At 33.5% G+C, this 12,474-nt stretch overlaps 1 protein-coding gene across 1 annotated transcript; it reads left to right on the forward strand.

The window, feature by feature from the left end:
• Positions 1–448: 448 nt before the first annotated feature.
• On the forward strand, positions 449–10,213 carry LOC123551130 (putative inhibitor of apoptosis). Its single transcript, XM_053540782.1, has 5 exons — positions 449–650; positions 8,208–8,383; positions 8,634–8,781; positions 9,126–9,320; positions 9,833–10,213. Exons 1-5 carry the CDS (start codon positions 506–508, stop codon positions 10,027–10,029), a joined length of 861 nt encoding a protein of 286 aa, XP_053396757.1. The 5' UTR covers positions 449–505; the 3' UTR covers positions 10,030–10,213.
• Positions 10,214–12,474: the final 2,261 nt, after the last annotated feature.

Consider the following 12,474-nt stretch of genomic DNA (forward strand, 5'->3'; position numbering starts at 1 on the left):
GTATGTTTTTCTTTTGAATTCATCATATAATTTGAAGGGGTTGCCTTTGTTGTAAAATTATGGCCCTTATTAATGTGCATTTATATTCTCATATGAAAACAAGCCGAAATGCAGTCACGACCCAGAATTAGTGTGCTTTTTCCACATATATCATTATGGGCCCACAGACATTACTTGATGTTCTTGCAAACCTCTGCAAATAGTGGCCATTTTCAAACTGTTAATTATCAATATCTTAAACTTCGCTTTTTTTGGTCAGAATTTTTCTTTTTTTTAATGTAAATATTCAGTATATTTACACACATTAACCAAAGAATAAACTTAATCAAGCATAAAGATTGTTTAACAAAACTACAGAAAAATGTTACACTTCAGTTACTTTTATTTTTAAACCCTTCGATCATGGTTTTCCAACTACATTTCTATTTTTAGCAAAAGGTTAGGTTTAATTTTAGCATACTAAATTTGAATCGAGCGGGCACATTTGTGCGGTTGGAATGAACATATGGAGCGTTATCCTGGAATTACGAATGGAAGACCAAAGAATCCTGATTATGCTTTGATGAAAGAAAGACTTGTGACATTCGAAGACTGGTCAAGAGATGGGATAGCTATTGAAGACCTGGCGAAGGCGGGATTTTACGCAACAGGTACTTTTTAAATATTGATGCGATACTTTACAAGCGGATCTATACATGTTAACAATATACGAATGTTAATAACTGTTATGAAGACTCATTATACAACGATTAAATAACATTATAAATCTTTACGCGATTTTGAAAATGCATAAATGTATGTTCTTACATCATGTTTATTGTTTCAAATTTTGTCTTTTATATATACTGCCACTTTATTAGGCTATTGGTACTTTGCGAAACGGAACGGAACGAAACGAAACGGAACGAGGGGCACCATATGGGGGGAAATAAAAAATCAAATTTTAATTTTAAAAATCAAAATATTATAGTAAATTACATGAACCCTGTATAAACATCAGTTGTTGAATGATGTATAATGTCCGATGAAACTAATGATATGCAAAACATCAAGTATGAAACGTGTTTTGTCTTGTTTCGTTCCATTACCCACACAGGTATTGGTATTTTGCGAAACGGAACGAAACAAACATTAAAAGGGGTTAGATATATCGGTGAAAAGGAATAAAACCCTATCTTTTCTTTGATATACATTCATAGTAGTTAAAAGCATAACACTGAATGATTATGAATGCATACATCTGTTAACAAGCGCAATAGTATTTGAACTAGAGCAACCCTATATGATGTACCGGATATATATAAAGTCTTGTAAACATAAACTGTCGAATGATGTATAATGTCCGATGAAACTCATGGTACGCAAAACATAAAGAAATGAAATAGATTTTGTCTTGTTTCGTTCCGTTTCGCAAAGTACCAATACCAACACAGGTATTGGTACTTTGCGAAACGGAACGAAACGAGAAAATTTTAATTTATTTACATGAAATATTTCAGGAATTCATGTCTAATAACCGTTTATGTTTGCGTGTACAATAATGGTCAAGCCTGGATCTGCAAGTCATTATTTTCAAGTAATTGGCGACTGCTTAACAAAGCCATATCCAGAAATCACACGTACTATGCAACCAACTTTAACTATGTACATAACCTATGTACCTTCATAGATACATGTACCATTAAAAGATACATTGACATGCAATATAGCCGGACATATGAAATACTCACTTATGGTTGTATGCATGTATAATTGCCGAGCCTGGATCTGCAAGTCGCCTTTTTATGTTTAGAGATAATAGGACAGTTTGTATGTTTGTAAAGGAAATACTTTTTGCATATTTCCTTGCACGTAACTGCGTGTTATAAAATCTGATTCTCCTTCAAACTTTTTTTTTGATTTGTAGTTGTCAGCATCTTTAATTACATAATACATATATATAACCAAATTAGCCTTTCCTCTCTCTCGTTCCGTTTCGCAAAGTACCAATACCCACACAGGTATTGGTACTTCGCGAAACGGAACGAAACGAGAGAAATTTATTTACACGAACTATTTCAGGAATATTGGATAATTTATATACATTTGTATGTTTGTATAACTGTCGAACTTGGATCTGCAAGTTATTTTTTTATGTGTGAAGATTACAGGAGAATTTTCATGTTCCTGGAAGGAATATTTTTCGTATATTTCCTTGCATGTAACAGCGTGTAATGAAATTTGATTCTCCTTCTAACTATTTATTTTTTAATTCTCAGCATCTTGAATTACATAATCGTATCTAACCAAATTAGCTTTTTCTGTCTCGTTTCGTTCCGTTTCGCAGGTATTGGTACTTTGCGAAACGGAACGAAACAAGACATTTTCTATTTATTTACATGATATATTTCAGCAATATCGGATAATCATTTACGTGTGTTAGTTTGTATAACTGTCGAGCTTGGATCTGCAAGTTATCTGCAAGTTATCTTTTTATGTGTGGAAATTACAGACTTGTATGTTCGTGAAGGGAATACTTTTCGTATATTTCTTTGCATCCTTTATTTTTTAGTTCTTAGTTGTCAGCATCTTTTTATGTGTGAAGATTACAGGAGAATTTGTATGTTCGTGAAGGGAATACTTTTCGCATATTTCCTTGCATCTACTGCGTGTAATGAAATTTGATTCTCCTTCTAACTATTTATTTTTTAATTCTTAGTTGTCAGCATCTTGAATTACATAATCCTATCTAACCAAATTAGCTTTTCTATCTCGTTTCGTTCCGTTTCGCAAAGTACCAATATCCACACGGGTATTGGTACTTTGCGAAACGGAACGAAACGAGAAAATTTTAATTTGTTTACATGAGATATTCAGGAATATCGGATAATCATTTATGTGTATATTAAGTTTATAGTGTAACCGTCGAGCTTGGATCTGCAAGTTATCTTTTTACACACTGTGACGATTACGGGAGAATTGTATGTTCGTGACGGGAATACTTTTCGCACATTTCCTTGCATCCTTGCATGTAATAAAATTTGATGCTCCTTCTATTTATTCTTAAGTTCTTACTTGTCAGAATCTTGAATTAAATGATGCATTTATAACCAAATTAGCTTTTTCTATCTCGTTTCGTTCCGTTTCGCAAAGTACCAATACCCACACAGGTATTGGTACTTTGCGAAACGGAACGAAACGAGAAAGTTTTAATATATTTACATGAAATATTTCAGGAATACATATCTAATAATCGTTTATGCTTGCATGTACAATAATGGTCGAGTCTAGATCTGCAAGTCATTGTTTTTCAAGTAATTAGCGACAGCTTAACAAAACCATATCCGGAAATTACTTGTACCATACAGCACACTATAACTATGTACATACCTATGTACCTTCATAGATACATGTAGGCCTATCCTCATTAGATACCTCGACCTGCAATAGAGCCGCACATATCAAATAATCATTTATAGTTGTATGTATGTATAATTGCCGAGCCTGAATCTGCAAGTCTCCTTTATATGTTTAGAGATGATAGGAGAAGTTGTATGTTTGTGAAGGGAATACTTTTTGCATAGTTCCTTGCATATAACTGCGTGTTATAAAATTTGATTCTCCTTCTAACTATTCTTTTAATTTGTATAATATATATATATAGTTGTCAGCATCTTTAATAACACATATACATATATATAACCAAATTGGCCTTTCCTCTCTCGTTTCGTTCCGTTTCGCAAAGTACCAATACCCACACAGGTATTGGTACTTTGCGAAACGGAACGAAACGAGAGAATTTTAATTTATTTACATGAAATATTTCAGGAATTCATATCGTTGTTTGTCAGTATAGTAAAACGTTTAAAGCTGTGTCAAAAGATACGATCGCAAGATGGATCAGATACTAGATAGTGCAGGAATTGACACTTATCTGTTTAAATCTCACTGTATGAGATCTGCAGATCTCATGCTTCACGAATAAATGTTCCCATAGGTACTATAATGAGAACAGCAGGATGGTCAAAATAATTAACATTTAGGAAGTATTATAAAAAGCCTATCACAAATGACAGGTATTGGTACTTTGCGAAACGGAACGAAACGAGAAAGGAAATGCTAAGTGTGTTATATACATGTATTATGTAATTATTGATGCTGACAACTACCAATAAAAAGATAAAAGAAGAATCAAATTTTATTACACGCAGTTACATGCAAGAAAATATGCAAAAAGTATTCCCTTCACAAACATACAAATTCACGTATAATCTCAAAACATAAAAAGGCGACTTGACCGTTCCATGGCGGTGCCCCACTGTGTTCCTGTTTTTGTTTGTTTTGTCCTTGTATGTTTGTTTTGTTGTTGTTGTTGTTGTTGTTGTTGTGTGTGTGTGTGTTGATCGTGTGTGCCTTTGGGGAGTAGGCTCCGTTTTTGGAACGTAGCTTTCGCTGTTGGATATTCTTCCTTGTTTTTTGGCGATCCAGACTCGGAAATTATTCAAACATAAATGATTATTTGGTAAGTTCAGCTATATTGCATGTCCAGGCATTTTAAGAAGGTTCATATGTAGGTATGTACATAGTTACAGTGTGATACATAAAACCAGTAAGTTCCGTTTAAGGTTTTGTTGTCTCCAATTAATTGAATAACAACGACTTTTCAATCCAGGCTCAACCATTATTGTACATTCAAATAATCAACGATAAATAGATATGAACTCCTGAAATATTTCATGTAAATATATTAAACATTTCTCGTTCCGTTTCGTTTCGCAAAGTACCAATACCTGTGTGGGTATTTTGCGAAACGGAACGAAACGAGATCGGAAAAGCTAATTTGGTTTTATATGCATTATGTAATCTAAGATGCGGACAAGTAAGAATTAAAAAAATAAATAGAAGGAGAAGCAAATTTCATAACAAGCAGTTACATGCAAGGAAATGTGCAAAAGGTATTTCCTTCACGAACAAACAAATTCTGTAATTTTCACAAGTAAAAGGATAATTTGCAGATCAAGGCTCGACAGTTAAACATACATACACACATAAATGATTATCCGAAAGTTCTGAAATATTCGTTTCGTTCCGTTTCGCAAAGTACCAATACCTGTGTGGGAATTGGTACTTTGCGAAACGGAACGAAACGAGAGAGGCAAGGCTAAGTTTGTTACAGACATGTATAATCTATGTAATTAAAGATGCTGACAACTACTGTAACAAATAAAAAGATAAAAAGAAAATCCAATTTTATTACACGCAGTTACATGCAAGACAATATGCAAAAAAGTATTTCCTTCACAAACATAAAAATTGTCGTATAATCTCAAAACATAAAAAGGCGACTTGCAGATCCAGATTCGGCAATTATACATACATACAAATATGAATAATTATTCGGTATGTCCGGCTATATTGCATGTCCATGTATTTTATGAAGGTATATGTGTAGGTATGTACATAGTTACAGTGTGTTGCATGAAACCAGTAATTTCAGATTATAGCTTTGTTAAGTCGTCGCCAATTATTTGAAAAACAACGACTTACAAATCCAGGCTCAACCAATACTGTACATGCAAGCAATAAACGATATATAGATATGAATTCCTGAAATATTTCATGTAAATATATCAAAAATTTCTCGTTCCGTTTCGTTTCGCAAAGTACCAATACCTGTGTGGGTATTGGTACTTTGCGAAACGGAACGAAACGAGATCGGAAAAGTTAATTTGGTTATATATGCATTATGTAATTCAAGATGCGGACAAGTAAGAATTGAAAAAATAAATAGGAGAACCAAATTTCATTACAAGCAGTTACATGCATGGATCGAATATGCAAAAGGTATTCTCTTCACAAACAAACAAATCCTGTAATTTTTCACAAGTAAAAGGCTAATTTGCAAATCAAGGCTGGACAGTTCAACATACACATACATGATTATCCTTGGAAGAGTCTACCGATATTTCTGAAATACTTTATGTAAATGAATTAAATTTGTCTCGTTCCGTTTCGTTTCGCAAAGTACCAATACCTGTGTGGGTATTGGTACTTTGCGAAACGGAACGAAACGAGAGAGGAAAGGCTAAGTTTGTTATAGAAATGTATAATTTATGTAATTAAAGATGCTGACAACTACTGTAACAAATAAAAAGATAAAGTTTGTTATAACTTATATAATTTATTTTATAAAGATGTTGACAACTACAACTGAAAGATAAAAGGAGAATCAAATTTTATTACACGCAGTTACATGCAAGACAATATGCAAAAAGTATTTCCTTCACAAACATACAAATACTCGTACAATCTCAAAACATAAAAAGGCGACTTGCAGATCCAGACTCGGCAATTATATAAACATACAAACATAAATGATTATTCGGTATGTCCGGCTATATTGCATGCCTATGTACTTCACGAAAGTTCATATATATATATGTGTGTGCAGGTATGTACATAGTTACAGTGTGATGCAGTAATTTCCGATTATTGCTTTGTTAAGTTGTCGCTAATGGGAACCAAATTTCATTACAAGCAGATACTTGCAAGACAATATGCAAAAAATATTCCCTTCTCGAACATACAAATTCTCCTGTAATCTTCATACATAAAAGGATAACTTGCAGATCCAGGATCGACATTTATACATACATACACAAATAAACGATTATTAGATATGAATTCCTGAAATATTTTATGCAAGTAGATTAAAATTTTCTCGTTTCGTTCCGTTTCGCAAAGTACCAATACCTGTGTGGGTAATGGTATTTTGCGTAACGGAACGAAACAAGACAAAACCTGTTTAATACTTAATGTTTTGCGTATCAGGAGTTTCATTTGATATTATACATCATTCCAAAACTGATGTTTATACAAAGTTCATGTAATTTAATATTATATATTGATTTTTATTATTTAAATTTGATTTTTTAATCCCCCCCATATAGTGCCCCTCGTTCCTTTCGTTTCGTTTCGCAAAGTACCAATAGCCCTTTATTATACCAGTTTTGCATAACAGCATTATTTGTCATTGTTTCATTTTTATGATTAAGCACATTAACATTGTATAATTATTGCCTTACACCAACTTGAATGTTAAACACAACAAATGCAAGAATGCGACACATAAATTAATTCGGTTTGATGGTTTTCATGTTATGTTAAGGATGTTATTAAGGTTGTCTTAAGTATACGATCGTCCTGCCAACATTATCGCTTTTCAGACGATGATTTTATCGTTTGTAGGAGGAGAAAAAACTAACTATTTGTTTCAAGATAAAGCAACAAATAAAAAAATACAAATTTTATAGCTGATAAATATTAAATCTAGAGATCTGTTCAAGGTATATTATGCAATTTGAATATCTAGTTTAAATATCGTATATTAAAAGCATTAAATTTTATATGGTTATATTTCGTTAAGATAAAAAGCAAATGAAGGTTGCTTGTTTTAGAAATACCGTTTTTAAGATCATTACTCGTCGCACGTGCTAGTATTTTCTATTTCCCATCTTTTAAAAGTAAAATGTCTCATGAAAGTTCACCATTTGCTCTTATTTAATCATTATGTTTGCAAAAGTGTAATAAATATGTGACTGTTTTAAGTGTTACGGAATTATAAATGATCTCAAACATAATTTTTGCGTGGAAACAGACACATAAGAGGGCAGTCCATAGGTCAATTAATTTCTTATGTACAGTAAAAGTTATCTTTATCTGTATTATCATGTAGATTATCGCGTTTTTGTGCTTTTTGTTTTTGTTTGTGTGTGCATTTTGTTACGTGTTGGTTTCCATGAAAATATATGATTTATCTCTGCATTATGTTTGTTTGTTTTGGGTTTAACACCGTTTTTCAACAGTATTTCAGTCATGTAACGGCGGGCAGTTAACCTAACCAGTACAGAACCAGTACAAACCTGTTCTCCGCAAGTAACTGCCAACTTCCCCACATGATTAATCAGAGGTGGAGGACTAATGATTTCAGACACAATGTCGTTTATCAAATAGTCACGGAGAACATACGCCCCGCCCGAGGATCGAACTCGCGACCCCGAGATCCGTAGACCAACGCTCTTACCTACTGAGCTAAGCGGGCGGGCTTTATCTCTGCATTACGTATACCCTTCAGTATGTAATAGTTCACGTATTTGTCGATACTTTTTTATATTCTTAAGACTAATCAATATATGTTCTGTTCTATTCTATTCTTATTTCTGTTTTAGGAAACCAAGACTCTGTTAGGTGCTTTTACTGTGGTGGTGGGGTAAAAGACTGGCAACGAAGTGATGATCCATGGATACAGCATGCAACAGTTTTCCCACATTGTGAATATGTAAAACTGTGTATGGGAGAAGATTTCATAAACAGAGCAGCAAACATGAACGAAATGGATACACAGGTGACCGAAATAGCATTTTCATAATTTTAACTTGTAGCTGACCATTTGAGACATTTTAGCATATTTCCTGCTCTTGCGCTCTGAAATGAAATAAGGTTTTACCCGTTCCTGTTGGATTTACTAATACTAATTTAAAAAAAAGTCATACTTTTATTGCAAAAACTTAACACTTCTTAATTACAAAGAGATCTTTAAATCTAGCCTGTATGAATATATTATTTTTTTTACTTACGTTTCATTTGATTCTAAGGAATTAAGTAGACGACTAGCAGAAGAACATCTTGTTCCTGACCAGCTAATAGAAGATTTAAATTGTAAGGCCGCATTGCTTCTAATAGATAAAAAGTATAGGCAAGAGGATGTTGAACAGGCTATTCAAAAGGCAAGGGAAAAGTACGGTTAGTGACATATTTTGTCTATATACGGTATGCAAGAACTAAAATTAAATTTGTTTGTCCTTCTGTTGTTAAAATCGGTGAAGTGACTGTTGTTAGGAAATCATATGAAGTGCCCGGACGTAGCTATTAAGATATTGAAATATCGCTCAAAGTACAATTAAGTTAACTACACATCAATAATCTGCGTTATCCGCATTTGCATGTACACGGCAAACTCAAGTACCAATAAGAGTTACAAATACATTAACTTTCCGCAACGACTTGATCTTAATTAGCACTTGAAAACATGAGAATATTTTAGAAGTTAAACATTATACTAAATTTGCTTTAATATTTGTCCACAGGTAGAGAAGAACTAAGAGTTCACTTTATTCACGAGTTTCTTAATAGCAACATGGTAACCACGCCTCGAAACATCCATGCAGTTGCACCATCACAACAGACTAATAATACAACAGTATCAAATGGCTTAACAGAACATCAACATCTTGTTAGTTCGAGGGATTTTGGCTCTGAGAATCTTGATACTCATGATACCGGTAGACAATTTTTTTAATAATTGCGTTGTAATAATACCATACTAGTTTTTATCGCATTTAACACTACTTCCGTTCTTAGATCATAGTTCTTGTTTTATGTACTAAGTATTCTAAACACGTGTTTGACATGAATTTAGTAAATGTCTGAGCATACTGAACATATTTCCTATAAAGACAGATATATATATATATATATATATATTTCCTGCATAAGAAAGATAAAACTTTAAAGTACATAATGTTACATCATGCAGAAACATCTTTAAGCCATTTTGTACTTTACATAGAAAATAAAATATTAAGGGTAATACAGAATTGTTCTAATTGTTCATTCTATCGGCTAGGTCTTCTTATATCATTTCAGGCTATGAAAGAACTTAATGGAAAATTATGAACATTTCAATATCTAACAGAATTGCAGCCATTTACTGAACATTTGTGACTATAAGTTTTACTTGTTAATTTTGATATAGGTGTACATGTACATAGCCAGAGGTAAAATCTATTTTCAGATCAAGATCGTCTGGTGGCAGAAAATCGGAATTTAAAAGATAGAATGGCCTGCAAAATATGTATGGACAAAGATGCGTGCATTGTGTTTATTCCATGTGGACATATGGTATCGTGTATAGAATGTGCACAGAGACAACGCACGTGTGCGGTCTGTAGAGCGGAAATAAAAGAAACAGTGCGGGCGTATCCCGCCTAGAAATCACAATATTCATATTTGGACATCTTTAACTACCCCATTTTAGGATTGACAAACGAAAGAACTGATGATAATTTGCCGTATAACTCATCATTTGTTTCAAGAAGTGCTTCTGTATATGAGTCATACAATGTTATTTATTTTCATGTGGAAGCCTTAAAAAAATAAACTAAAAATATTAAAAGTATTTATAATCTGATGTTTTCTTGTTTGAATATCGTGACAGAATCTTGATCAGGGCAAAGTTTATAACATGGCAAAGTAATTAATCAAATTACAGACTAACTAATAATTTAATATTTTCAAAGTAACTAATTCCATTACTCGTTGCATGTAGTGTGATATATATTAATCCACGGTCAAACGGGGCGTTGAAATCTTCATGTTAGGAAGCCTTCCAGCTGGCTTACGGAAGGTCGATGGGTCTACCCTGGGGTCTTCCTCCACCAACAAAGCTGGAAAGTCGCCATATGACCTAAAGTTGTGTCGGTGCGACGTTAAACCTAACAAAATAAATAAATTTTCACTTTTCATGCCGACCATTTTTACTATAGTGACAATGAGGGTTGGCCGATGGTCTAGTGGTAACACGCTTGACCGTCAATCCAGAGGCCCGGTATTTTTTGCAAACTATCTATCTCTTCCAGTATGCTTAAGAAAGGAAATCTTTGCAAACTATCTATCTTTTCCAGTAAGCTCAAGAAAGAAAAATATCCAACTTTCTCAGTATGCTTAAGAAAGAAAGTCCTTGCAAAATATTCAACTCTCCCTGTTAGCTCAAGAAAGAAAAACTTTCAAAACTATCTCTTCCAGAACGCTCAACAAAGGTCTTTGCGAAGTAGACAACTCTTCCAGTAAGCCCAAGAAAGTCTTTGCAAAGTATCCAACTCTCTCTGTAAGCTCAAGGAAGAAAATCTGCAAAATTTTTCTAAGAAGTGGAGTTGAGAGTGGTAGCTTTGAGCTTTCTTCACAATCGACCAGAAACAATTATTATAAACTACACATAGGTGCTTAACAGGATTCTCTCTCCTTTACCGGTAAAAGCAAAAGCACTGTGTACAGTCGAAAGTCAAACACAAACTGACCCTGAAAGTACATGTACGCATCAAATTTTCAAAAGGCAATACATGACCAATTTTGCATTTTACGGTGAACAGATCGAATGTCATACACGGTTACATTGTCCAAAGTCTTGTAAACGTATTCCGATCGTTGGTACCTACAGACATGATTTTTTATTGAATGATCATCTTTGGAGAAACATTACAACCCTAATCCAGTGAAACCTATTCGAAAGGGTTGTAGGTCAAAGGGAAATAAATCTTTTCATGAATTTAAAACTGTATCTCAGCTTTGTAGTTGTCTGGGTGAAATGGAGTTTGTGCATCTGCAGTGAACGTTTAATTGTAAATATATGAACTTAAAAATGAGCTTAACTCACCGGTTCCTGTAATAGATGTAGTATAGTACTTTTAACATCGTCTATTACAATCAGTGGAATTGTGAAGCAAAACTAACGAATGAGGATTTGATCATTACGTTATCTGCGCTGGAGTTACAGAATTCTCATAAATTATTAATATTTTAACCAGTTTTACGCCTTTAAAATGCAATAGCAGTAGTTTAGATTCGCACATCGGTGAAGGGTTAGTGATTCAAACTCAGCGAGTTTGACCACTCAGCCTTCTGTAACCAAGTCTTCTACATAGTTTACGTATATACATGCGCTACATATATGCGCATGTTGTATCCTTGGAATACTTTCGAAGAATTCTTTTTCCCCTATCTTTCCCCTTATTTTTTTTTTTATTAAAGGTATGTTAGGTCTTTCTTAAATTATACGGCAAAACGTTGTTACCACATTTAACAACACTGGTATGCAAGCTTCTGAATTAAATTAACCTTTACCCTATGACAACAAAGAGAAATTGGAAATGAATTAGTTCTAAAGTTACTTGTAGTTTTGTTTTGTTTGTTGAATTACCTTGTCATCTGGAAGGTTAAACTTTAAAATTAAAAGAAATACACATATCTTTATTTTTTTTCTTAATAACTAGAGATAATTACAAAATTCTAAATAAAAGTCAATAAATCATACATATTTAATAGGGATCTAGCTTTATGTAAAGTGAGCGTTTGCCCCCAAATGAGTGTCTTTTGAGATATATAAAAAGTGAGAACAGTCATAATTTCTGGCTTAAGGATGTTGGATCATCTTTTCTTCTTCAGTTAAGATTGTGTTTCATACTCTATGAGCTTGAAGAATATTAGTTTCTAAGAAACTTAAGTGCAGAAAAAGTCAAGGTCAAAGCACTCGTTTTTATTTCATAGTGCATTTTCTACTTGCCTTTCACCGCTGTGTGTTCGGAACGTCTCTTATGTCATAGAACTCTTGCATGTGAACAAGCCATTCAGTGGTGATGCGGGGGTCTTCCTCCACCACGA

Source organism: Mercenaria mercenaria, chromosome 4 (assembly GCF_021730395.1).
Source record: "Mercenaria mercenaria strain notata chromosome 4, MADL_Memer_1, whole genome shotgun sequence".
Classification (NCBI taxonomy): Eukaryota; Metazoa; Mollusca; class Bivalvia; order Venerida; family Veneridae; genus Mercenaria; species Mercenaria mercenaria.

What these genes read in the sequence shown, in the direction of transcription:
- LOC123551130 (XM_053540782.1), top strand. Translation starts at nt 506, where the DNA reads ATGGAGCGTTATCCTGGAATTACGAATGGAAGACCAAAGAATCCTGAT. An exon ending in GGCGGGATTTTACGCAACAG is followed by an intron (nt 651 to 8,207) that starts GTACTTTTTAAA and finishes TTTCTGTTTTAG; the next exon opens with GAAACCAAGACTCTGTTAGG. An exon ending in AAAGGCAAGGGAAAAGTACG is followed by an intron (nt 8,782 to 9,125) that starts GTTAGTGACATA and finishes ATTTGTCCACAG; the next exon opens with GTAGAGAAGAACTAAGAGTT.